Source organism: Elaeis guineensis, chromosome 11 (genome assembly GCF_000442705.2).
Source record: "Elaeis guineensis isolate ETL-2024a chromosome 11, EG11, whole genome shotgun sequence".
NCBI lineage: Eukaryota > Viridiplantae > Streptophyta > Magnoliopsida > Arecales > Arecaceae > Elaeis > Elaeis guineensis.
Window position 1 is genome coordinate 103,361,135 of NC_026003.2, and position 26,562 is coordinate 103,387,696.

Genomic DNA, 26,562 nt, shown 5'->3' on the forward strand with positions numbered 1-26,562 from the left:
CTTGATTGGGTTCGGGCCGTTCTCAGATCCGGGCTCGGGCTGGAGTAGGGCCCGATTTCAGCTCGGCCCGATTCTAGCCCTATTCCTTAGCAATGGATGCCGATCTTCGCCGTATAGACTACATCCGAGGAACTCACAAAGTAAATACTCTCGAGCCCTCATATATCTATACCATTATTTTACCCCTCTCATAATACCTATATTGTTTCCGAATAGTTTGTACTTAGACATCGAAGGCTTCCCGTTGGACATTTTCCAACTTTCATTGTGCTATTTCAAATCAGATTTGATACTGTCGCAAAGGTGTTCACACGGTCTCCTCTTCTCAACATTACCTTGGGAGCCCTTGTCACCCAACTGACTCTTTCAGTCTATTTAGCTGATCGTCCAAACCCTCCAATAGATCAGCTTACTCAATATCCTGATCGAGAACCAGGTCAAAGGAATCCTCCTCTATGGCAGCTAACATTGTTAGCAGATGAAGACAGCCTATTCAGTCTCGAAGGGCTATGTCCTCACCGTTCTCACTCCCAACAACAAGGCCACGGAGAAATTGATAGCGGACCAATTCACCGAGCTGGGAGCATGTTGCAAAGGCGAGCACTGTGGCCTTCTTTTATTTTTTGGTGGTGAATAAGGAAAGAGAAAAAAAAGTTCATAGGCAAGAAATTCTTTGTGCACCATTGACAGTATAAAAAATTCGATATGGAGCACACCATCTTATTTGATTGGTACATATAATCATCATTTTTCAATACGTATTTAATGTCTATAGATCGACTTTTTCATTTAAAAATTTTGTATAATGAAAATGCTCCATCCTTTTGAAAAAAATTATGACATCCTATAACGTATTATTTTCCAAGATGTTATAATATGGCCCAGGATATTATAATATAGAAGAGGTATTTTTGTCCAACTATTTTTCAATGCGTATTTAATGTTTGCAGATCGATTTTTTCGTTTGAAAATTTTGAATAACAAAAATGCTTTAAATTTTTTTAAAAAATTATGACATCCTATGCATATTATGATATCCTGCATTATATTATGACATCATGTGAATAAAAATTATGACTTTCTAGATGCAGGATGTCATAATATAGATATAGGATGTCATAATTTTATCAAAGAATAGAAGTATTTTTGTCATACAAAATTTTTAAATGAAAAAGTCGATCGATAAGTATTTAATATATATTGAAAAGTGATGACTACATGGATCAATCGGACAAAATGGTACACTCCACGTCAGATTTTCTACACTGCCTATGGTGCACAAAGAATTTGCCGTTCATGGGCATAGTGACTTGATGCCTATACCTGGGCCAAAACTATGCTTAATTGTGGGCTTCTGCAGGGCTTAGCCTGTTGACAAGTTATGGGTCGGAATTCAACTGGCATTGCGCTTTCCCGAGCCCAGCCCATCAACAGCCTAAAGGAGGTAGAGAGGTAAGGACTACTGTGGTACCATGATCCTTTTCCTCCTTTCCCCTTTCTACGTGAACTCTTTTGTTTCTCAGTTGCAAAAATGCAACTAGTGATGATTATATTATTAGGTAAAGCAATCCGGTCCTCTAAATTAAAATTAATGACTAATATGATTTAGTGAGTTGGGTAAAGTAAAACAACATGTAGATAAGATAAAAATTTTTGTATGAGGAGACTAACCCTATTCTTATTTTCTTGCCACAATATTGAACGAATATTTGATAAATTATTCAAAGAGAGTAATATATTTCCTCCTCCCCCCCCCAATAATATCTTAGCTGGTAAATCTTTTGGAGTTTTTTGGGCTATCTCAAATGTACAAGTGTTGCATTTGAGATTTGGAAATAAAAATTGACGCGTACAATCATTAAAATAACTTCCTTGTGACGAAAGATTTGTCTTTATTATAAAACTTCACCTGGATAAAAGCTTAAGCAAAATCAGTTATTTAGGTAACCAAATTTTGGTTCATATATATAATGCGACATGCTTTTGGCAAGGGATAGGAGTTCGATTTTATAAGTCATCATCCCTCAATTCGACCACCAATTATACTCAGCTCTAATCGTGCAAGTAGTAACTTGATCCATCTTAGGACCTGCTTTCTACCTCGGTGAGGTGGGTTTAAGTTATGGGGTTAAGAGTAGCCTCAGTCATGTCAAGCAAGAAAAAAAAAAAAAAATAAATATTAGGTGGTTGGCTTGTCAACTTCCAGAACTTCTAGAAGATTTTTTTCTCCCACTTTCATTTCTTCTTACCCACATTCTTATTTCCCTTGTTCTTTTCTTGCAAAGATCTCATGACATGTGGTTGCAACACTACCTTATCTCTCATTATCAACATAATTAAGCGTAGGATTCCAACATTTTGGGCATTGAGCTTAAATTTCCTCTTTTATTAATTAACTTTAGACTTATTGGGGAAAAAAGGCCTACTAACTCGTGTATCTTTGCGTGATTTTAGCATGTTGATACTCGCGGATACTTGCGGCAACCATCAAATGGTGCCAAGCGACCCAAGGCTGGGTTATTCTACGACCGAAAGGGGGTTAAAGAGAAAGACATGCAGCATAATAAAAATATATCATTCTATTTTATTGATCTATGTAGTCATCATTTTTACATATTTAATATTTAATATTTTAATTTTTTATTTAAATTTTTAAATGATAAAAATATTCTTCATCTTTTAAAAAAAATTATGACATTCCGTCGTAATATTATAACATCCGACGATTATATTATGATTTCCTGTACAACAGCAAGTCATAATTTAGTTATAGAATATCAATAAAAAAAATATTTTTATCATTTAAAAATTTTCTAAATTTTCAATGATAAAAATATCTTTCAATTTTTATGACTTTTAGAATAAAATTATAATTTTTTATCATGTAGACAGTTATAATTTTACTATAAGATGTCATAATATGGCCATAGGATGTTTTAATCTTTTCAAAACGGAAGGAGTATTTTTACTGTTCAATTTTTTTAAAAAAAATTAAATTATAAATATTAAATATGTATTGAAAAATAATAATTATTTGATCTAATAAAATAGAATGATATATTTTTTCTATACTGTATGTGGTGCATAAAAAATCACCCTGGGGTTATATTAATTGGGCCTGAGTAGTATCCACCGCACCACTTAATGCCGGCGTAAGTTCTTTCACCCGCCTATTCAGTGAGTTTCCTCACAGCCTTGTTATCAGCCCAAAGCAATAGTGAAGTACAGAATGGAACCCATGCAGGTGGCCTGTCATGATCATACTTGCAATTAACCTTTTAAACTCAACAGCAGAACTTTTGACAAAGGGAAAAGAAAGAGAAAAGAGAGTCACAAGCTTGACTAAAATTTAGGGATGGCATTGTTTAACAGTTTAATTCGTTTAACTTATTTCAACTTGTTATAGATCAAAACCAAATTAGATTACTTATTTAATACAATGATCAAGTTCGAATCTATATTTTTGATCTATTTCATAAATAAATTGAATTTGGATCTATCTTGCACCTAACATAATCCGTATCTTATCTCAACCGATCCAGTTGCCGCTCCGAGAGTTAATACGCACTCACTTAAAAAAAAAAAAAAAAGACTAGCTTCCCCATTGAAGCCACGGAAAGCATAGGCCACCATTGCTTGTTTTGGAACTATTACCCATCGTTTGGCCGCACCGTCAATCAATCCTCTCTCTCTCTCTCTCTGTGTTATGGTCAAAAGTGTTTCCCCTCTTCCTTCTCAGTTGATGGGAGTCTTTGTTGCATTCTCCAAAGGCCTCGGTCTTTTAGATACAGTAGTGGGATCTATCAAGCTTGTTCATCCCACTACTGGCTACACAGATGGAGACCGAGCACTAAAACCGGGCTCCCTTGGAAGAGAGCTCCATGGGTGTGTTATTTTATATGAAAGAAGGGCATGTGGCCATCATTAAACGAGTCATCTCCGAGACGGGAATCTTTCAACTACATGACTTTGAGAGGACATTGACCGCAAAGTATTTCAATGTGCAGGCACCCATCTTCCAGTCTTCCCCCACTTTTTTTTTTTTATAGGTTTAAAGGTGGAAATGAGGAGAGTGTTTTGTGCAATCTAATTATATATTGAAAGTTTTCATGGATATGGGAACGAGATTTAGATGCACATTACGAAGACTATATGATCAAGTACCTCAATAATTGGGAATGGCTGCATCTAACATGTATTGTACGTTGCACCTTGTAAATGTTGAACCATTGAGACCAAGATGGGAGAGGACAATGAAGCACTGATAACAGAGTTGAGGGAGTGAGGACAAAGAAAGCCTAGCTACATGGCAACAATGTAGACAAAAGAGCTAGTGGAGACTAATAGATCTGAATCCTTCATAGATACATGAAGAAATAAAGTCTAGATTCTTTTTTATTTTTTATTTTCTTTCAAGGATGATCATCCATTTTATAGTTTCAAGTTGGATAACAAAGGAAACATTGACTTGGTAAGATTGCTGCAATGTTTTGCTACCAAAATTTTGGTGACAACATTGTCATGATCAAATATCATAATCTATCAAAAGAAATCCCAAATTTTATTTTACTTTATAAGTACAATACAACTTTTCTCGTCGTCATGATGGCACATAACTTTTGTTTCTAATTTTCTGATAGAATAGTGTAACTTTGCATTTAGTTACTTATATAACTAAAGAATGATTATAAAAAAGTTTAATATGAAAAACAGTATTAAATTCTATGATTAGCAACAATAACATTCTTTTTGTCAAATATCAATTATTGTGTTTTTTTTTTTTTTTTTTTGGGAAAAGGTATCCATTATCGTGAACGTTATATAGTACTTTTAAGGAAAAAGGTTGGGGACTGCTAAATAATGTTCTCTTCTTCATGACCTCACTGAGTTGGGTGGATTTCCCTCCACATGAATAAAACAAAAAAAATAAAAGGGATTGGTTATTTGCAGTTCATTAGATTCATTTATAGTACAAACAAAGTGTCTAGAAATTTTGTTATTAGCCATTATCAGAGGAAAAAAAAAAGCCAAGCATGGGTGCAAGTCTTTGATCCCATGAACCTGATCCAAATCAGACATTAATTGGTTTCACTTTTGACCTAATTAGTTAGAATAGCCCTGTATCTTTTGTATTCCATATGATCCAATCCAGTTTGTTCAGGCCCATATCCATATCCATCTCATTTGAAGCTTTAACCTCACCTGCTCTTGCCCAACCAATGAATTAACAAAAAGCATGCATCAAGAAGAAACATCAGGTATATAATATGTCTAACCGACCGACTAATGTCTCTTAAACTAGCAAGTTAAAAGGTTAGTCTGATATCTTCATTAATTTTTTTCTCTAATGAGGTAGCTTGTCACGCAACATGTCACGGGGTGTCGTGGTAGTTACTTCATGAACACGATTCATAATTAGATGTTAAAATAGTGAAAGACACGAACTTGGATGGTGAACCATGACATCATTAGCATGTTATGCGCAATGGGGTAGTGGCTGTAAAAATTCTCCCTCTCCTGCTTTGGTCTCCTTTACCTTGGAAGCTATAAGCTCTCCGGTTTCTTTTTTTTCCTGTGAGCTTTTGGACGGTGGGCGTGTCCAATTAAGCTGTCTTTACTATAAGATTTTAATTTTCTAATAGCATCAAAAAGCATAATTAAAAATATGAAAATCACCACTAAAATTAATAATAGTGACTAGCAGAAACTTATGCCTTGTCATTACAGAAGATCATGATATATATGACGACTTAATGCTGTCATTAATATTTAAACAATTAGTAAGATATTAGTAGCAGTTTTTTTGCAACGATATGTGCAATACCCAACATTTTGTGGCAAAAAGAATCGTTACTATAACGAGTGTTAATATTAGTGACATTTTTGAACATTCATCATATAACGTACAGGATTATTGATGACTCTAGATAGTTGATGGAAGTCTTGTTGTGCTTCCATCTTTTTAGCCTCGGATACTTATCTTATTACTGAGTGAAAATTTTCCATCCCCATCCCTTTCCTGGCCTTGGATTGCTCCTAAGCCAACAGCTAAGAAGCCCATCCCTTGTCTGTTTCTTTGTACATTTCCTTCTCCCTCTTTTTATAATTTAAGCGGATGGGGTAGTTTGTTTATAGCCTTGGTCACGTGAGACTCATTAAACAACATTTCTCTCTTCAACTTTGGCTGAGATCACATTATGTCCACCACCCTGTTATATAATCCTCTTTAAAAATCTAAAGCTGGGGAGGACCATAAGGCCTCTCACCACTTAAGGATCATAAAACAGAAGGATGGACATAGGTGAGGGTGGTCGGAGAGGGACAGGGGAAATGTGGATAGATTCTGGTGGGGGAGTGTCCCGAGGTCAAGACCCTAAAACCGAGGGCATGGAGCAGCGCCGTTTAGCTTTACTACCTTTGTGTTTTGTAGGTCTTTAAGGAGAGTGGATGTGGGTGTGGACCCCTTCCACAAACCTTTATTTGGTATTATTAGATTACAATACTAATATAACTATCTTAAAGCTTAAAGAAAGATATGGTCATATAAATTAAAGGGGACGGGAGAGGAGGGAGGGTGAAGTGGGGTGGGTAAGCGGTGGAATCCAACCATGTGGTTTTTGCCTCGAGATGTGGATGAATGGAGTTTAAACTTTTGAACGGGAGGGAGTGGGTGGCAGTGGAGGTGGTGGAGGCCTGACTCAGATGACTTTGAAGCATAGGCATCATGTTTATGGTTTAATCTTTGTTTTACTGCATAAATCAATGTTAAGGACTGTAATAGTTATGTGTAGCAAGTGCAAAGCTTCTGATGGATCCATGAAGTCGTGTGTAAGATAAGTAGATGTAACCGATCTAATTCAATTAGAAAAATAGTAACAACTATGTGAGTGATAAGTGCACACTTGCCATGTAAGAGATTTAATGGTTAGCAGACAACAGTTGGAGACAATTAGACACTCAATGATGTTTCTATTACAGAGCTTAATCATTATGTACTTGGTCTAAGAAGCAGAAATCTCACTCTTGAAATATGGGGATTTTTAATTTTTATGCATACGTGAAACATATGCATCTAATCACATGACAAAACATGTTCAAGGCCTCCTTTGCAGACTTTGAGAGAAATAATTGTTCATTATAAGCTAACATGAATCTCAAAGTTTGCTGAGTGTTTTAGTCTGAAATATTGTTTATCAGACCTAAACTGTACTGGATTTAATCTTGGATACGAAAGGTCGAAACCAAATGAAAAGAGACATGAAATGTCCATGGCTTGCCATGTTTAATTATTAATCCAGATCAAGATTATAAACGTGGGAGAGGTCATTGGAGAGAGAAAGGATTTGCCACATTTACATTGCTTGAGACAATCACCTTACAGCCACTTGGGTGCTAGATCTAATGCATGGAAAGCAGTTAGGTTTAAAATTACATAAGCATCAACACTACGGAATTTTTTGCATTGCAGGGATGTGTTTCCATGATAACATGAAACCATTCATAAGTGCAGTCCCAACTTGGTGTGTTTAATTATAGACATGGATCATAGTCATACTGAATATGAACTCATGCTGACGCTAGAGAATCAGTACAAATGCTATTTATTGGTGTCTAGGAGAAAAACCTAATCTTCATTCTTTAATTAGGGCTCAATCTTGTAATATGTTTCCCCTTTGTATTTCGTCAAATCATAAAAGATTTCATGTTTTTTTTACGGCCGTTCATAAAGTCCCGACAATTAGAATCTAACTTTAGAGAGGCATATAATGATATTAGGATGCCATTTTACCCTTTCAGTTAATTTTGTTTTGAATATTTGTTTAATTCTTTAGGGTAATGATGCATTATCATGTAAATACTATCAACAAACAGGATGGGATTTGTGCATTTCGGACAACAGAGACACTTAAATATCAAAGTTGATGGTACTTGTTAATGGTTGTAAGATATCATATTTCTGAAGCAAATAAAGATATATATTTTCAAAAAACTATAAATATACTTGGTATGGCTTTGGAATTTAAAATCGATAAACACATCGCATACACCTTTGAATTGCATGGACTTAAATTATACAATTAAGAAGATAGGTCTGTCAACAACCGATTGGTTTTTGGGTTTAATATAAGCCCTTCACTTGTCAGGAACATTTAATTAAGCTGGGGTCAACTAAAAGATAAACTGTGAAACACCTCCTAGAGTCGACCTAACAGTTTGCCAACATAAAAGAAGCTTGCATCGCATGCGACACAGATGTTATCGGATGAACAGTCCTACGATAACAAACAACTTAACACATGAAATCATATGCTATTTTTTCTTTTTTCTTTAGTAAAAAAATAGTGGTTGTATCAACACTGTAGTAGTGATGTATATCAGAAGAGAGTACTAAATCCTTTCCTGAACTCAAACGTAAAGGTTCACTTAAATTCATGGCCAAGACACACATACAGAGAGAGAGAGGGAATGACTGATTTGGAAAACCCTAGAACCCTTCTTCATGCTTTTTTAAAACTTGGTCCCCAGGTGGACGAAAGCAGCATGATACCCTGACCACGGCTTTCCGAGATCGCGTTGCATGGGGACAACAAGAGACCGGAATTCTAGTGTCGTCACTATTGGAGGTGTTGAGGTCCAGCCTCAGTCTGCTAACACTTATCAACTGGCAGGCTCACTGGGACCCCAACACCACCATAAAAGCTACAACCAGCCAAGATAGCCAATTTGGTGACATCAGTAACAGTTGCACCAAGCTCATACTTGGCAAGACCCTTGGGACACATTGCGACCTGGTTTGACCAGAAAAGAAATTAAGGACCTCACCATCCTACCGTAACCCACCACCAATTCGACACATAGTTTATACGCGTCTCGCCTCACAAATGACTACTTCCTCAGACTAGAACTGGGCCCGTCGATGCAGCAATTTAATAATAAGCCTTGGATGGAGACCAGCCCAAAGCCCCAGACCAAGCCCATCCCAAGCCATCTAAGCCTCGAGAAGACACTGACAACGCGATCAGTAGATGTAAATTAACCTGGGAAAAGAGATAATAATAGAAGAAGCAGTAAGCAGTAATGACTAATAACCAATAGCTTATGGACGGGTTATAGACTGATACAGTGACATCGTATCATATCAACCTAATATTCCCTGGCCCAAAATACAGACAGTTTGATCTCTGGGACAAGATGCTCCGTGTCCCCCGAGTATAGTAGAATTCATCCATTTCAACGCTCACCACACCCACACGAATTCATATAAATTTTTTAGTAGTAAAAATAGTAACCCAAATGGTGAGCGTTTCACTCCACCGCATGCAGACACTCACGCATGGTGTCGTCTCCTCTCTTCCTGCTGCTCGCCCTGCACGTGACGCGATCCAACACTTCTCAACCCGTCCCTCTCTTACCCATCCCATCAGCATATCGAATATATTATTATTAAACTTTGATATTAAACGAGTCAAGACTGGAAACCAGCCCACCCCAAGGTGGAACAGTATCCCCGTAAGCCGCTTCAGAATATGTTTGTATGCAGTGAAAGGAAGAAGACAACAAATAGATATAGAAGGAAAGCGTAGCTGCCCCCACCACACTAGAATTGGCTTGCTTTGAGGTTTAAGAGCCAGGCGAGAGAGAGAGAGACAGAGAGAGGGAGAGACCCGATGCAAAAATACGAAGTGAGAGCTCCCAAGACCTAGTTGGGAATTGAAGCCGAGGAGTTGATGATGCCGAGGTCGAGGCAGCACCATACTCCATCATCCCCATGCCCCCACCTCCTGCTTTGCCACCATCCCCTCCTCCAACTATTCTTCTTCTTGCTACCGCTGCTGCCATCTTTCTCTTCTTCAGCTACAACCCTATCTACCAATCGAGAAGTCATTGCTTTATACAACTGGATCAACTCCTCCTCATCCCTCTCTCCTTCTAAAGCGTTTTCGGACTGGAAAACATCAGACTCCAGCCCGTGCAACTGGACCCACATTGCCTGCGACTCCGCCGGCGCGGTCACCTCCATCGCCATCCAGTCCGTGCCACTCGCACTCCCCCTCCCCGCCGGCCTCTGCGCCGCCATCCCCTCCCTCTCCACCCTCGTCGTCTCCGACGCCAACCTCACCGGCTCCATCCCCCCCGACCTCTCCTCCTGCTCCCGTCTCACCCTCCTTGACCTCAGCTCCAACTCTCTCTCCGGCCTCGTCCCCCCCTCCCTCTCCCGTTTACGTCTTTTGGAATCCCTTGTTCTTAACTCCAACCAACTCTCCGGCCCCGTCCCCGCGGCGCTCGGCCGCGCTGCTGCACTCCGGCATCTCCTCCTCTACGACAACCGCCACTCCGGGTCCCTCCCGGACTCCCTCGGCGACCTCTCCCGCCTGGAATCCCTCCGCGCCGGTGGCAACCGCGATCTCTCCGGCCCCATCCCAGCTTCCCTCTCCCGCTGCGCCAACCTCTCCGTCCTCGGCCTCGCTGACACCAAAGTCTCTGGCCCCATCCCCGCTTCCCTCGGCCGGCTCTCCAAGCTCCAGACCCTCTCCATCTACACCGCCATGCTCTCCGGCTCCATCCCTCCGGAGCTCGGGAACTGCTCCTCTCTCGTCAACCTCTTCCTCTATGAGAACTCCCTCTCCGGCCCCCTCCCGCCCTCCCTCGGCCGCCTTACCAAGCTCGAACGCCTTCTCTTGTGGCAGAACTCCCTCTCCGGCCCCATCCCTAACTCCTTCGGCAATCTCTCCTCGATACAGACCATCGACCTCTCCATCAACTCCATCTCCGGCGCCATTCCAGCCTCCCTCGGCAAGCTTTCCGGCCTTCAAGACCTCATGCTCAGCGACAACAACGTCTCCGGCTCGATACCGCCGTCGCTCGCCAACCTCACCGCGCTTTCCCAGCTCCAGCTGGACACCAACCAGATCTCTGGCCTCCTCCCGCCGGAGCTCGGCGCGCTCTCCTCACTCACCGTCCTATTCGCGTGGCAGAACCAGCTCGAAGGCGCCATTCCCTCCTCCCTTGCCTCTCTTTCTCATCTCCAAGCTCTCGACCTCTCCCACAACCACCTCACCGGTCCCATTCCTCCCGACCTCTTCCTTCTTCCCAACCTCACCAAGTTGCTGCTCTTGTCGAACGATATCTCGGGCTCCATTGCACCGGAGATCGGCCGCTGCGCCTCGCTTTTTCGTCTCCGCCTCGGCAGCAACCGCATCAGCGGCGGAATACCAGCGGAAATCGGCGGGCTCAAAAGTCTCAACTTTCTCGACCTCGCCGGCAACCGGCTCACGGGCTCCGTCCCCACAGAAATCGGCAACTGCTCCCAGCTCCAGATGGTCGACCTCAGCAACAACACTCTCGGCGGCGCCCTCCCCGACTCGCTATCTTCCATTACTGGACTGCAGGTGCTCGACGCGTCGCTTAACCAGTTCTCAGGCCCAATCCCGGATAGCTTCGGCAAGCTCAGCACGATGAACAAGCTTGTGCTCGGTGGTAATTCACTGTCTGGGCCGATACCGAAGTCGCTCGGCCAGTGTTCGAGCCTCGAATTGCTGGACCTAAGCAATAACCAGCTCTCCGGCGGCATTCCCGACCAGCTCTTCCAGATCGAGAGCCTCGACATTGCATTGAATCTCAGCAGGAATTCACTCACCGGACCCATCCCGGAAAAGATTTCAGCACTCGACAAGCTATCAGTGCTGGATCTTTCTTACAACATGCTCGACGGCAGCCTGGTCCCGCTTGCCGTGTTGGACAATTTGGTCTCCCTCAACGTCTCTAATAACAATTTCACCGGCTACCTCCCCGATACCAAGCTCTTCCGCCAGCTCTCAGCCTCCGACCTTGCCGGCAACGACGGGCTCTGCACTCACGGAGGGGACGTGTGCTTTGTGAGCATGGATGACAATGGCCGGCCGATGATGACAGAGAAGGAGGAGAGAAAGAGGGTGCACAGGCTTCAGCTTGCAATTGCCCTGCTGATCACCGCGACGGTGGCGATGGTTCTCGGGATGATCGCACTTATAAGAGCGAGAAGGACGGGAGGGAGGAAAGGCGGCGACGGCAATGACTCAGAGATGCGCGGAGAGCTGTCGTGGCCATGGCAGTGCACGCCATTCCAGAAGCTGAGCTTCTCGGTCGAGCAGGTGGTGCGGAGCCTCGTCGACGCCAATGTGATCGGAAAAGGTTGCTCGGGGATTGTCTACCGTGTCAACATGGACAATGGGGATGTGATTGCCGTCAAGAAGCTTTGGCCGGCCAGCACCGGAACAGCAGCGCCGGCGAGAAAAGATGATGACAATAGCAACAGGATCCGGGACTCGTTCTCGGCCGAGGTGCGGACGCTGGGCTCGATCCGCCACAAGAACATCGTGCGCTTCCTTGGGTGCTGCTGGAACAGGAGCACGCGGCTGCTCATGTACGACTACATGGCAAATGGGAGCCTCGGCGGCCTGCTTCACGAGCGCAATGGCTTGTCACTCGAATGGGACTTGAGGTACCGGATCATCCTCGGGGCGGCGCAGGGCCTTGCTTACCTTCACCATGACTGTGTCCCCCCTATAGTCCACAGGGACATCAAGGCCAACAACATCCTTATCGGACTCGACTTCGAGCCTTACATCGCCGACTTTGGCCTTGCCAAGCTCGTCGAGGATGGGGACTTTGCCCGGTCCTCCAATACCGTCGCCGGATCCTATGGCTACATTGCTCCTGGTTGGTTTTACTGTTTCCCTCCATTCCCAATTTCAAATTCTACTGTTCATAACTGACTCTAGAATGGAAATTGTTGCAGAGTATGGATACATGATGAAGATCACAGAGAAGAGCGATGTGTATAGCTATGGCGTGGTGGTGCTGGAAGTGCTGACCAGGAGGCAGCCCATCGACCCGACGATCCCCGATGGGCTGCATGTGGTGGACTGGGTGAGGCGGAGGAGGAGGAGCATGGAAGTGCTCGACCCGAGCCTCCGGGGACGGCCAGACTCAGAGGTCGAGGAGATGCTGCAGGTGCTCGGCGTGGCCCTGCTCTGTGTGAACCCCAACCCAGATGAGCGGCCGACGATGAGGGATGTGGCCGCGATGCTCAAGGAGATCCGGCATGAAAGGGAGGAGTATGCCAAGGTGGACGTTCTCCTCAAGGGCTCATCACCATCCCCGACTATGGCAAATGCGACAACCTCGGCGTCGGCTACGTTGCTGTGCCAACAGAGTAGCATCAACAGCAACAACAGCAAGGATACCAGCTTCTCTGCTTCCAGTGTCTACTCTTCCTCCAAGGCTAAATCACCCTTGGACTGCAAGTCTGGCTATCCTTCCTAAGAACCGATAGTTTCTATCTTTTTTTCAAAAAAAAAAAAAAAAAAAGCTCTGGTTCTTTGTTTCTCGCTCTGCTCGGCATTGCCAATTGGAAAGGTGGTGGTGGGACTGTAAAGAAGAAGATAGGTTATTTGATCCGGTTGTTATTATAGTTAGACACCTACGACAAATCAACGAAGAAGAGCACAATGCTGTGAGAGTTTGTTCAATACATGTTGAAATAAGTAATAATATAGATTGTATTCCCATAAACTAATTGATGCATTGCCCCCTCAGTGAAAAATTAGTGTGCTGGCTAGATCTTTTAAGACTAGAAGTTTTTTTTTTCCTCTAGTTGTGAATATAAATCCAGCTTAGTCTGATTTTTTTTTTAGTTGTACTAGTCCTAACCATGAGTTCCATGAAATTTTGGATCCAATCATCCAAAGGTTCTAATATCTTGGTCATCAGATAAACAAATAGTTTAGATCGAGATCTGTAACAAACTCAATTCGCAAATCTTGGGTACACCCTTTTTTTCTTTTCCCTTTTTTTTGGTTGAAAGAGGGTTAAGAGGTATATTAGGAATAAGTCATCATCAACTGTTTACAGGGTATCAACCCATCCATCGACAAGCATGGATACAAAGAGAAACCCACGCACCGAAAAAAGTATAGAAGCTAAAGTTTACATGGTGATGACAATAAGAGTACAACAAAACAAAGGCGACAATCATGTGGCAAAATATCCCAGCCAGTTCTGGAAATATTATAGTTTGGTTCATTAAACATGTTGAGTGGCTGCACCGAGTGGTTATAGAATCCAAGGAGAAGTTCCCATGATGCAGCTGCTGATGCTTATAGTGGACAGTAATATGAAAAACATTAGAGTTCCATTGCTCTCCATAAGAGAGTATATGAAAAACAATCCTGTCAAGAGCAAAATAATAGATCTTTATGATAGCAAAACTAGAGATCCGAGTTGCCTCCTCGTATAGAAAATATCTCCAATTTACAGGTAGGATGCAAATGGGTTGAGTCAGATCGAATCATGAGTGACCTCGATCCAATTTGATTCTTTAATCAGATTCTAATGTTGAACCTAGATCCAACCCAATAAAAGATCGGGTCGGATCAGATCGGATCCATGATCAAAAACTTTTGTCCTATTGAATCATTTGGATTGGATTGGATGCATGTATAATCTGGTTCTAATCTAAAAAATTTGGATTCAGTTCACCAAATCTGGATTGAGCCTGATTCACATGATAAGCTAACATACGAGAAGTTATGACAAAAAAAAAAAACATTACTTTACCTTGGCTATTAATTTATAAATAATCCATAATTTTTAACTACTAGAGCTTAATCATTATTTAGAAAACTTTAGCACAAAATTTTATAAATAAACGGATGCCATCAAATATTATAATAAATTTGATACACTGCTATTAAAAACTAACTAAAATATAGCTATAATCCAGAAGGTAAAAATAGTACAGAAACCAACATGAAAATCATATTCATTTTCTACTACATTTCTATCTTTTCTTGACAATTGAAATATTCTTACTACTTTTGGTATAGTGGTTGCTCCATAGTTTAAATAAACAAATCATAACAAATGAATAGATTGATGGCCTTCACCTTGATAGTATGTACAAGATACACATAATATATACAATCACTTGACAGAGACCAACAATCTAAGTATAAATACAATTTTTTATAATCTCATAGTCAAACTAAGCAAAATTATATAATAAATAACAATGCTACCAGAGCATTTGCAATTCTCATCTCACTCTATTTGCTCTATGATTTACGTGTTTGATCCAATACTGAATTCGAATCAGATCAAACCGAGTCGGATTTGAATTTAGTAAACCCAGACTTGATCCAACCCCATAGATCCTTTAAAATGGGTCAAATCAGATCTAAGTGGGTTGGGTCATGGGTCAACCCGACCCATTTGCAGCCTTATTTGCAGGATGTAAAACTCATAAAGCTGTCATCACAAGACTATGGGCATGAACAATGACTAACAATGGTAGGCTCAAACCAGTACACAACAAAGTGAAGAAGAGATCAAAACAGCGCACAATCAGAGCAGGGAGCCTAACCTCTCAGCTACTCATAATCCTTGAACAGGGATGTGAAGACTAGATTGTCGAAACAAATATCTTCTGTACCAGGATAAATTAATAATCTCAAATGAGTTGTCTGGCAGGCCATCCTCTGGATGAGATCCTCATGAATTCTGCACTACACTGGTTGCTTATGTCCCATAGAGGTCATGTTGCCAATAAGAAAAACATCCATTATAATACAAGTGAGCCAGTTTAAATGGATATAGGAACCGATGCCGTGCTGGATGCATCACTAGCACCACACTAGGATAGTCAAAAATCCACCTCCTCCTTGCCAGAGTTATAGATGTCATTAGGTTGAGTAGCGCCATAAGCACCTGCATATAAAGGATATGAAGATAAATTTTCCACCTACTTTGCCCATTAGTATATATCATCATGGTCCTCGAATAACGTGAATACCTCTACAATCAGCTATAGAAATGTCAAACAATTCAGCAGGTAATGTGTCTCAATGATAATAAACATCACTGGTCAGAACTACTTTAGATAAAAGGTCTGCAGCTTTGTTAGGTTCATGGAATATTTGAGACATCGTGATTCTAGGAGTGTTGGATAGCCACTTTTTGATATCATTTAGAATATGAATATTTTTCTCCCTTCCTGACAGTTAGAGAATCACCCTCCACCCCTATTTGATGTGCCTACAATTCATTTACTGATTGAGATACCAAACCAAGAAGCTACCAATTCAACTTGAGGATATGAGGATATAACTAGCTGTCTGTCTGCCCTCAGTTCTAATTAGTCTACTCCTGTGGTCCTGAATTACAAAGGCAACTCCTAATTTGAGATCATTTACAACAAAATCAAAGTTTATCTTGATAACTCCACATGCAGGGAGGGGGTACACACTGTTAGGATTGGTGTTGTGAGTTAAAGTGCTATCTTGATGCCTTAATGGAGCAATCATATAATGCCACTGATAGTTAGGGAGCAAAAATAGAATGCCTTTCTCATAGCTATATAGGTAGGGGTGAAGACTGCTGAAATATTCTATCATTCCGAGCCCTTCAAATCAAGTAAGCAACACAGATAAATAGGGCGCTATCTCTCATCCCTATTTGGGCATTAGTTAAATGTTTAATCAGTATCAGCAAGAATGTAGGGGTAGAGCCAAGGACATCAATGTGCTGAAAGTTATTCCAATGGGCCATAGCAAAAGGACATTGAATAATGTCATGTTCATTATCCTTGACTATAGATTGATAGATGTCATGGTTAAGGTTGGCTGCATTTATGATGTCTCAGTTGTGCAAAAGCTTTTTGCTTGGCAATTGGTCCTGTTGTGGACAGGGGACTTTAGGCTCATACAGACAGATCCAGCTCCATCCCAATAAGAAATATTGTCCGCTTTGGTGCTCAAGTATACCGCAACTTATACGTCAGACTTTTGGATCCGGCTGGTATGTCCTTGGCTGTCGGACCTCACAACTTTGTCCTTGGGCTTGGACCCAAAAGACATCTCTTGAGGGAAGGAGAATCTACCATCCTATATGAGGTAGAGTACCCCCGACTTATAGCCAATATGAGACTAAAGTTCCTCCTCCCCCCACAACAATAGTCCCCCCAATTATGGGGACTCTGTCCATTGGAGGGCCCCTACCTAGCACGCCATTTGTTGTGGACAGGGGACACCGGGCTCATACGGACGGATCCGACTCCATCCCAGCAAGAGATATTGTTCACTTTGATGTTCAAGCGTACCGCGGCTTATACACCGAGCCCTTGGGCCCGACTGGTACGCCCTCGGCTATCGCGCCTCACAGCTTTGTCTCTGGGCTTGAGCCCAAAAAGCACCTCTTGAGAAAAAGGGGGTCTTCTATCCTATATGATGTAGAGTACTTCTGACTCACAACCGATGTAAAACTTAAATCTCCCAGCCCCCCCCCCTCAACAGATCTCAAAACAGTCTCCACAGAAATGTTTTGATCCTTACAGGAATGCATAATTTCCAAATACTCTTGAAATTATAGGGGATATTAGTGAAAGAATTAGTCTTAACTAGAGCATACATATCTTTAGTAGTAACTTGATGCATCCTATTAGCACCCCAACCAGCTGATCGGACCGAATTCCTTTTGCAAGAGAAATTTTATAGATTTGGTTCATCATCTCAGCTGGAAATATAACCTCATCAGTTTATCTTGGTTCCAAGAATGGTCAGAATTTATGAGGTCCTGCATTTGAAATTCTAGATTGCTTACAACAGTATTCATGGGGGTTGGCCATCTTGATAAGGCAGTAGTGCTAATCCAGGGTAACGTATTAATATTTGCCCCCATTCCTACAGTCCAAACGAAATGACAGTATTAATGGCCCATATTCACTAATCTTTTTCAAGATTGGGGACCATTTTCTCAGCCGTTGATAATTAAACCAGCAATCTGAGAAATGATATTTTACATACATAAGTATAGCCCATAAGGAATCAGGATTGTGAACAATTTGGGCAGTCAGCTTGCATAGAAATTCCTTGCGGGCTGGTAGTGAGATCAACAATGCCAAGGACCCCTCTTGTCTTAAGTAGACTCCCTTATTCTCATGAAATTAAGGGGAGCCCTCTTTGATCAACATTGTGCCCCCCATAGGAAGGCTCAAAATTCTTTGTCTAGCTTGGTAAGGACCAACATCAGCACTAATATTAATGACATGTAGAATATAGATATCAAAAACAATACGGATTGGATGGGGGTTGCTCTTCCTATTAAAGAGAGAGCCTTTCACTTTCAATTTCCAATCTTGGCTGTTACCTTATCAACCATAAAATTAAAATCCATGGGCTTTAGTTGAGAACCTAATGCATGAGCACCAAGATACATCCAGTTGTTTCTTTGCTCGGACTTATGGAAATTCCCTTGATCTGAAATTTGAGAGCAATGGGTGTTGATGGGTTGAAAGTTATATGAGATTTATTTACATTAATAAATTATTTTAATGAATAATAAATCTTAATGATTAATAATAAATAGATATTATTTAATCATAGAAATTAATAAACAATTATCTGCAAAGAAGACATGAAGACATGGGATAAGGAGGATCTCTTCCGAGGAGGCTTAAAAGCTCCGAGAATATGACATGGAATTGTATGGTGAAGGAACCTTGAAAATACCTCCAAACAAATTAAAAATAAATAAATAATATGAGGTACACCTTTTAGGTGACAATGGGTCATGCACGTCCGGATACAACAGGGTCATCTTTTGATAAGGTACTGCGATTTCCTGTTTTCCTTTTTTGATACGTTCAGCCTCAGTTCCGAAAGCTCTTAATACAAACAGGCTAATCCAACCCAATCAACAGATTTAAGGCATGGTTTGGGTCTGTGATAAAAGAAGCCACGCATAGCACCATCAGTAGATTAGATATTGTCTATGAATCACATATGGATGAAGAGAAGGCAGACCTCTTTCTCAATTTTTATGTGGCTTTTGTGGGTTCTCTGAGCCAATAGCCCATTAGATGGTAGCAAGGTGAGTAGCAGCAGTGCTATTGCAATATGGAATGGAAATGGAAATAGATCAACTAGACATCATCAAGATTTCTAATAAGCACAAGGTTTCCTTCTGTGATAGTTCATTGCTTTCTTCAATAAGCACAACAAACATGGAGTCGATAGACCATAGATGCATCCCCCGTCTCAGCAAATCATGGTATCGAAGCACCACACCCTATAAGCATGCTCCTTCAAATGTTTTGATAGGTTTGTAACCAGATTCTCTGGTCTGAGAAGTGAAACTAGATATATCAGCCTGCAAATAGTGCATGGAACTCAACAGATTCGATCGACATCGTATGTGCATGGCGCTACAGTTTGATCATTAGCAGTCGCTGCTCTCTTGCAAGCCATGATAACCATGGACCATAAATGTAATTATCAAAGCATAGGGGAATCCCCCACCTCCCATCAAATTATGGTGTCGATGCATGGAACCTAATGAACATGCCTCTTGGAATGTTTTGATAGATAGTAGGCAGTCTCATAATTGAAGCTAGATATAGCCCACCTACTAGTGGTGCATGAAATTCTTCAGTTGAATAATGCCGCTAGGCTCTTATCCCTGACAGGATGCAGTTTCATGCTCATTCCAAGAGGCTGATATTTAATATTGTGGTGTATTGGGATGCAATTGCAATACACCAACCGAAAGGAAAATGTGTTAAACTAAAAATTACAGAACTTCACGTAAATAAAATTCATTAAAATTGCCTATTACTTTGTCCAGTGTTACGGCAAGGTTTTTTATATACTTTAGCCTACTATTGTTTAATCTTCATGTCCTCTTCATTCATTGCACAGTCTGGGGGGTTTCGGGCTGGGGGGAGGAGGTAAGGATATCAGATGCATATACTTGCATATTATTATATTAAGCATCTATATTTCACTTTATCAAGTACAGACTTCCACTCACATACTTCATATACTTTGGAATCAAGCCTTAACGAAGTAATATATCTCTTTGATACCACATGACTTGAATCAGCACTGTACACACCAAACCTATAATGAAGTCCAATTACAGTTTAGGCACTAAAGTTTGTTTTACTACAAAAGATTAGAAAGCTCAGAGACTTTGAATCTCAATAGTAAATGCACCATACAACCTGACAGCAGAACACCTGATGGAGGAATGGGGGATAGAAGGAAATCCTTGAATTGATTACAGTATTTCTCAACCCATCTATCAGCGGAACACATAATTAATGCCAAGATTGAAAAAATAAAAGCAGCAAGGGCTCACTTTCCTTGAATTTTCCAAGTTCAATTAAAGCATGCAGCTAAAGTAAACTCTCAGTGACAGCTGAAGTAAATTAAGATCTGCATTCTAAGCATGAAATTGGGTTACTCATATATGATTTCAGGTCCACCACAAGAACAGGTTTTTTTTTTTTGATACAAACCACAAGAACAGTTTCACCACAAACAAAAGAACAGGACATATTATACAATACACAAGTAGGAGTCACAAAGTCACAGCTGCGTAGATCTTATGTGCATGTTTTAACTTATTTTCATATTTACAAAGCAGGTGAGCGTTCTTATGAAACAGAGAGCTTACACCACCTTGGTTTCCAGTGCCTGGAATATGTCAGTCCGAGTAACCATTCCTGTTTCAGCACATGTCAGATTGTTTATATCAGCTAAGCTTACATTGACAAGATCCACACAGAACAGTTTTGTCTTCATGCATATATGTCTTACCTACAACTCGCTGTTTTTCATTTAGGATTGGTATCCTATGGATCTTCATCTTAAGCATTAAAGCTGCGGCATCTGCACAATATGGCAACAAACAAACAAGAATATTTCCCAAATTTTATGGAATCGCATAGACCATTATGTTCATAAAGGGAGAAGGTTCAATAATAAAAACTTACCCAAAACTGTCTTGTCAGGTGACAAAGTGATGGCAGGAGAGGACATGACTTCACCAACCTTTGATTTCAACTGCTTAACCAATAATATCCTATCAGAAAACTAAGCAAAGAGGAGAAATAGAAGATGTAGGGAAAGTAAAATTAACTTCTTATACAAATGTTACCATATAAATACTGAACCATAAGTGCCACTCTGCCACCAGAATTTGTTATGCATGAATCATTCAGGGCATTAGAACATATATGAAAATTTAATGCTATACAATATTTTATCATAGAACTTTAATTGAATAAAAGAGAAAGTTCAATTGATAGAGTTCAGTTGGTTCTGTAATCATGCTGCATAGGGACTGGTTTCTGAAACAATGCTTAGCCCTTCTCGGCCAAGAAGTCTAGAAATAGTCATGTAGTGATCACTTCCATTGAAGGGAGTTCAGTGTGAATCAGTGAAACAAGGTAATGCAGGAACAATTAAAGAAACAGTCAATTCCTATGACATCTAACAATAATGGCCATATAACAAATATAAGAGCATCCCTCAGTTTCTCTTTGAAGCAATCAAGGATATGTTTCTATTTTCAAAATCAAAAGGTTTTGTCATCTCAATTTGATATGTGTTTGGCCAAATCAAACCAAGGGCAATTGAAGTTCAACATCTGACAAAAGTGCATGTGTAACTGGTAGCTTTTCAAAGGTTACTTCTCTTAGGCCATGCTGCTTACCCCACCACAACTCTGCTCTGCAAATATTGTAGATGTCATAACTGGCCTTACAGTTCTGTGTTTCCAACTGATGCTGATTATCCATTTCATTCAGTATTTAGAATGCGCCTGTCTTAGTTTTCCACTGAAGGCAAAGGAACAAGTTTCTCCAAGGTAATTGATGGTAGTGGACTAGATTTGTCAGCCATAAAGCCCTTACTTGTAGGTTTTAGCAAGCCAAGTTAACCAATGAATTGATGTTTAATCATTGTGGATTCCATCATATGATTGTCATCACTTGGCAGGTGACTGGCTCATATAGCAAATGGTAGGATTGGAAATTCAAACTTGGCTTGCTGCTGAGGTAAGGGATACTATAGGCACATGATAGAAGAGTGTGTGATGGGGTTTGAGAAGAAAGTTGAATACAAAGTATGGTCACCCCTGTGTATCACATGTCAATCATGATGGCCTTTCCCTTAGTCATGACGAACTGAAGAGTTCTAAAAATTACTTGGTTCCAATATGTACACACGATTGAACATAAGAAGTTGCAAGATTTGAAATTATGAAACTTATGTGTTGAACTACAGTAAGTATAGTAACTAATTCATGATTCTAAATCTCTATAAATTACTTAGAGCTTATTTATTAATTTAAAATGCATCTATATCCTACCACAAAGCAATTAAAATTAGTTCATTTTTTAAAAAGGAAAAAGAGAGAAAGTGAACAGATCAGCATACCGTAGCACTGTTTCTTTAAAATTATTTTTGCACACTTGTATTTCATCACATTATTTGTTAATTGTGCCATTTGAATACACACCATCCTGGCCTGACCATTTTGGGCACGATACACAACATTTTACACCTTACTACAGAGTTCCCATATTTCTTACAGGACTCAATTCCACTTATAAGCACTGAAAGGTCAATTTGTGACTAGAAACAAGCTTCCTTCTCTACATAGCGCACATGCTTATCTTCAAAGCATATGTCTCACCATCAGCACACCCATTGGGAGAGAGATCCGCATTCTTATTTAGTGGAAGGCCGCAGTGTTGCTTGAAGAGGCAATGAATGTCATAGTGATTGCAATAGTAAGCAATATTAAATGCACCAAGAGGAATCACAAAAATCATATTGCAGATTGCTGGTGGAATGTGATCGGTACATAGACATTGACTAATGCTACAAGTAGAAATCAAGAATTAGCTCTTTAAATCTTATCGTATTACACCATTCAAATGCTTCTAATGCAATTGTGGCATACTTGGGAACTCTTATCTGTTCATCATGTATATAGGAAATGCCTGAGTTACTGATCCAAGAGCAACTGGCCAGATGACAGATACTCTGTCCTTTCATAGTATTTCAATTTCTACAAAGTGCAGAATTTCATGTCGAGGATACTACTGTGCTAAGAAGGTTCCCATTTCACCATCCTATTAAAATTGTAGGCGCTGATTCAAGTGAACCTTCTAAAGATCCACTCTGAACCTAGTTAGAGGTTTGGAGAAATTGAGAAAATTTAATATTTCTGACAGGAGAATTTTTATGAATTGGTATTCAAATTTGTTTCACTCTACGATTAGATGAAGAATTGATTACTCAGCCTTGATACACAAAGCAATCTGTCTGATCACAGGAAACAGATTAAAAGATCCCTCAATTTTGAGAAAGTGAAGGAAAAAAATCCCTTCTTTTTTCAACAGAAAATTCCTAATCCGTCTAATTATTATGAACAAACCAAGAGAAAGAATAGAACTAACCCCATCGAAGGCTTTGGCCCTGTCCTGCTTGGAGACCACTCCAATGCATTTAAGCTCTGCGTCGATCACCGGAAGCCCCGACACGACCTCAAAGTGGTGATCTATCTCCTCCAGCGTCTGGTCGGCCGTCGCCGTCCGGATCTGCGTCGACATCACTTCCCCCAACAGCGCCATCGGCTTCATCTGCCACCAAAAATTAAAAGAAAAACACCCAACAAGTTCAAGAACTAGAAGAAGAATCAAAAGCAAGAAGAAGAAAAAGAAGTAGACCTTGTCGCTGATGATTTGTGTCTCGAGGTAGGCGCGGAGGTCGTCGTAGCTAAGTAGGGAGAAGTTCTCCGGCCACTCACCGGAGATGATGCCCTCCGGATTCTCATCCAACTCCGGCCGGAGGTCGTCCGTCGACGAGGACGCCAGCGCCGAGACCGATCTGACGCTCTTGCACCGGATCATAGAGAGCGGCTTCCAAGCTATATCATTTCCAGCAGCGGAATAGAATATAACGTTGGCGGCGGATACGAGAATTTTGGGGGTTTTGTTTGGGACAGGGAGGAAGACGATTCCCTGAAAAGAGCTGCAAGAAACCATTGCCGTCACCGCTTTCTTGCTCGCTTTCCTTCGTTCGGTCCTTCCTTTAGATGGGGGTGAGAGCTTGGAGGAGTGGGGGAGTGAAGTCGACGAAGAACAACACACCGTCGCTTCTTGAGATTTTGTTTTAAATTTTTAAATCGATTCAGATAATTTATTTGGCAAATTATTGAGGAGAAGATGGGAACTGGGAGGTGATCAATGATAGGGACAGGGGCCAAGGTTGGGCGGTACAAATACCAAATGACAGGTGTGGCGGTTTCAATTTCTAGAAGCGTCCACAATCCGGTCTTATTATTTGACTGATGGCGAAGGCTTAATGAGATCCAACGGCTTGCAAGAACCTTGTTGCTTCACTTACTGATCACCCACTAAGCTCCAATTCGGCGCCCTTGGCCTACGGTACGATCTAGTATCCATCACGATTATTCATGTGTCGTGCAAGAGCTAATCTAAAAATGGCTCATCTGATGTGTCCTACGGTGAAAACACTTTTCTTTTGTGCATCGTTTGTGCGTAATATTAATATACTAGCTTATATGCCTATGCAATGCATGGGGTGTTCAATTTTTTTTATTTTTTTATTTTATTTTTTTTTTTAAAATCCATGAGAAGGGAGAGCAATTGAGGGACATCAGAGGGGCTTCTTAAGTCCTTGAGGTATTGAGAGCTCAACCTTGGAAGAAGCATTATAGATGATTCCATGTAATTCTCACTCAAGAACATAGGCTTATGCATAATTAGTAGCACATACACTAGGACACGTATAAATAAGGCATCTGAAAATGGTTCGATCAATTCGATTTTAAGTAATTTTTTAAAACTGAACCGATATTTTGATTTAAGAAGTTTTTAAAATCAAATATTTGACTAAATATAATTGATTTCTTCGGTTCGATTTTGTATTGATTCGGTTTGTTAATTTAATTTTTCCAAGTATTTGAATAGTTTGAACAGTTTTTCGTTTTAAGCAGATTGGTTGATTTGATTTTTATTTTTTATTTTTTTATTATAATTTATAATCAAGTTAAATTTAATCGGATTGAAATATGGCTAAATTAATATTTTAGATTTTTAATTCAAATAAAGTATATAGCCTAACTTTGAATATACATATAACATAAGTGTATATATAAATATATGAAGTATATAATATAGGTGTATATATAAATATATAAAATGATGGTATTTTAATTTTGATTTGTTAGTTCGGTTTGGTTCCAGTAGATCACATAAATCAATAAATCAATAACCAAACTAAATATTAATTTTTTTATTTTATTCAACTGAATCGAACCAGTTAAACCGCCAAACCACTATATTTGGTTCGGTTTGAATCGGATTGGACGGTTTAGGTGGTTTAATCGAAATTTTTTACACCCTTACGCATAAATATGTCCCAGGATCAGAAGCTAATATTAAACCAATAGAAGATCATGATTCGAGAGCCTATTTGTATTTGAACACACCGATATAGAATTCTTTAATGATCTAGCAAGTTAGCGAAATAATCTGGGATACATTAAATTAGTCTTGAACCCTAATTTGGATGAGATCTGCATCTTGTTAAATCAGAAACTAATTACATGGCAAAAGTACTTGACCTAAATAGAAAGAAACCAAAACAAATTTGTTCCACTCACTCTAGCCACGTTAAGTCCTATCCTCACGTCTTAACCATGATTAACAAAATAATAAGCCAAAGCCAAGTAGCACGAGAATCCTATTCTCATCCACTCTAGTCCCCCTACTCCTCTGGAACCACCCCAATTTGTGGGGCCCATCGTAGCTTTAGAGAGCCTTCAATAAAAAGGCACCATTAAGAATCTAAAATTATGGTTTTTTTATAGCCTTGGGCTAATCAAAACACCTTCTTATCCCCACTTGTCCTCCCTCATCTATTTCAACCGGCGCTGAGAGCCACCGTTCAACAAGCTTGCCATGCCAGCCTGCCCTGCCCATCTCCTTTCTCCTCTTTCTCGAGTTTAAGAAAAAAAAAAAAAAAATTTCTGCACCCTTTGCCTCGAGTGAAGCCATTTGCTGCTCTCTTCTCTCTCTATCTTTCTCCTCTTTTTCTCTTCCTCTTTATTTTCTTCTTCTTTGATCCCGATTCTTCGATCAAGAATTGGTCGGGATCTAACGATTGATGATAAGCAATGCGGTGTTCCTCCCTTCTAGCTTATTTTAGCACCGGAAATCTCCATATCCGCTCATTCTCCACTCAAGAGTACTTGGAGGGGGAGGAGGGAGCTTTGCCAAGGATAGACAGGGAGGAGGGGCTACCATGGGGCCCAAAACCGACAGCGAAGGCGGGGTGGGTCAGTAGTGGAGGAGGGGTCGGTGGTGATTGCATCCTCGATGATCTTGAGGGTGGAGCGATAGCGACGGAGGCGGCAGAGGTCATCCTCGATCTCCTACTAGGAGTTTAAGCAATTCAAGGAGGGCGATGGCATCCCCCCTACAGCTATTCATGAAATCATGGTACCTTCTCTGTCCTTCTCCTAATCCCGCTGCTCTCAATCATCTCAATTTATCAGCAAACCTATCTTTCTGATGGGAGGCGGAAGGCGAAAAAAAAAATGTTGTGGACATGTGGCGGACAGGCCTTTAAAAAACATATATACGTGATGGATGTAGGTTAATATTTTTATTTTAATATATATACTAGTTTAGAATCTCATACAGTA

General features: G+C 40.6%; 2 protein-coding genes across 2 annotated transcripts; one reads left to right on the forward strand and one right to left on the reverse strand.

The window, feature by feature from the left end:
- Nucleotides 1-9,575: 9,575 nt before the first annotated feature.
- Nucleotides 9,576-13,580, forward strand: LOC105053625 (uncharacterized). Its single transcript, XM_010934872.4, has 2 exons — nt 9,576-12,699; nt 12,779-13,580. Exons 1-2 carry the CDS (start codon nt 9,729-9,731, stop codon nt 13,303-13,305), a joined length of 3,498 nt encoding a protein of 1,165 aa, XP_010933174.1. The 5' UTR covers nt 9,576-9,728; the 3' UTR covers nt 13,306-13,580.
- A 6,677-nt stretch (nt 13,581-20,257) lies between these two features.
- LOC105053624 (uncharacterized) lies at nt 20,258-24,053 on the reverse strand. The gene is made up of 5 exons (XM_010934871.4): nt 23,558-24,053; nt 23,288-23,470; nt 20,813-20,882; nt 20,637-20,708; nt 20,258-20,542 (listed from the first exon to the last, which is right to left on the reverse strand). The coding sequence occupies exons 1-5, from the start codon at nt 23,873-23,875 to the stop codon at nt 20,490-20,492; spliced, it is 696 nt and encodes a 231-aa protein (XP_010933173.1). The 5' UTR covers nt 23,876-24,053; the 3' UTR covers nt 20,258-20,489.
- Nucleotides 24,054-26,562: the final 2,509 nt, after the last annotated feature.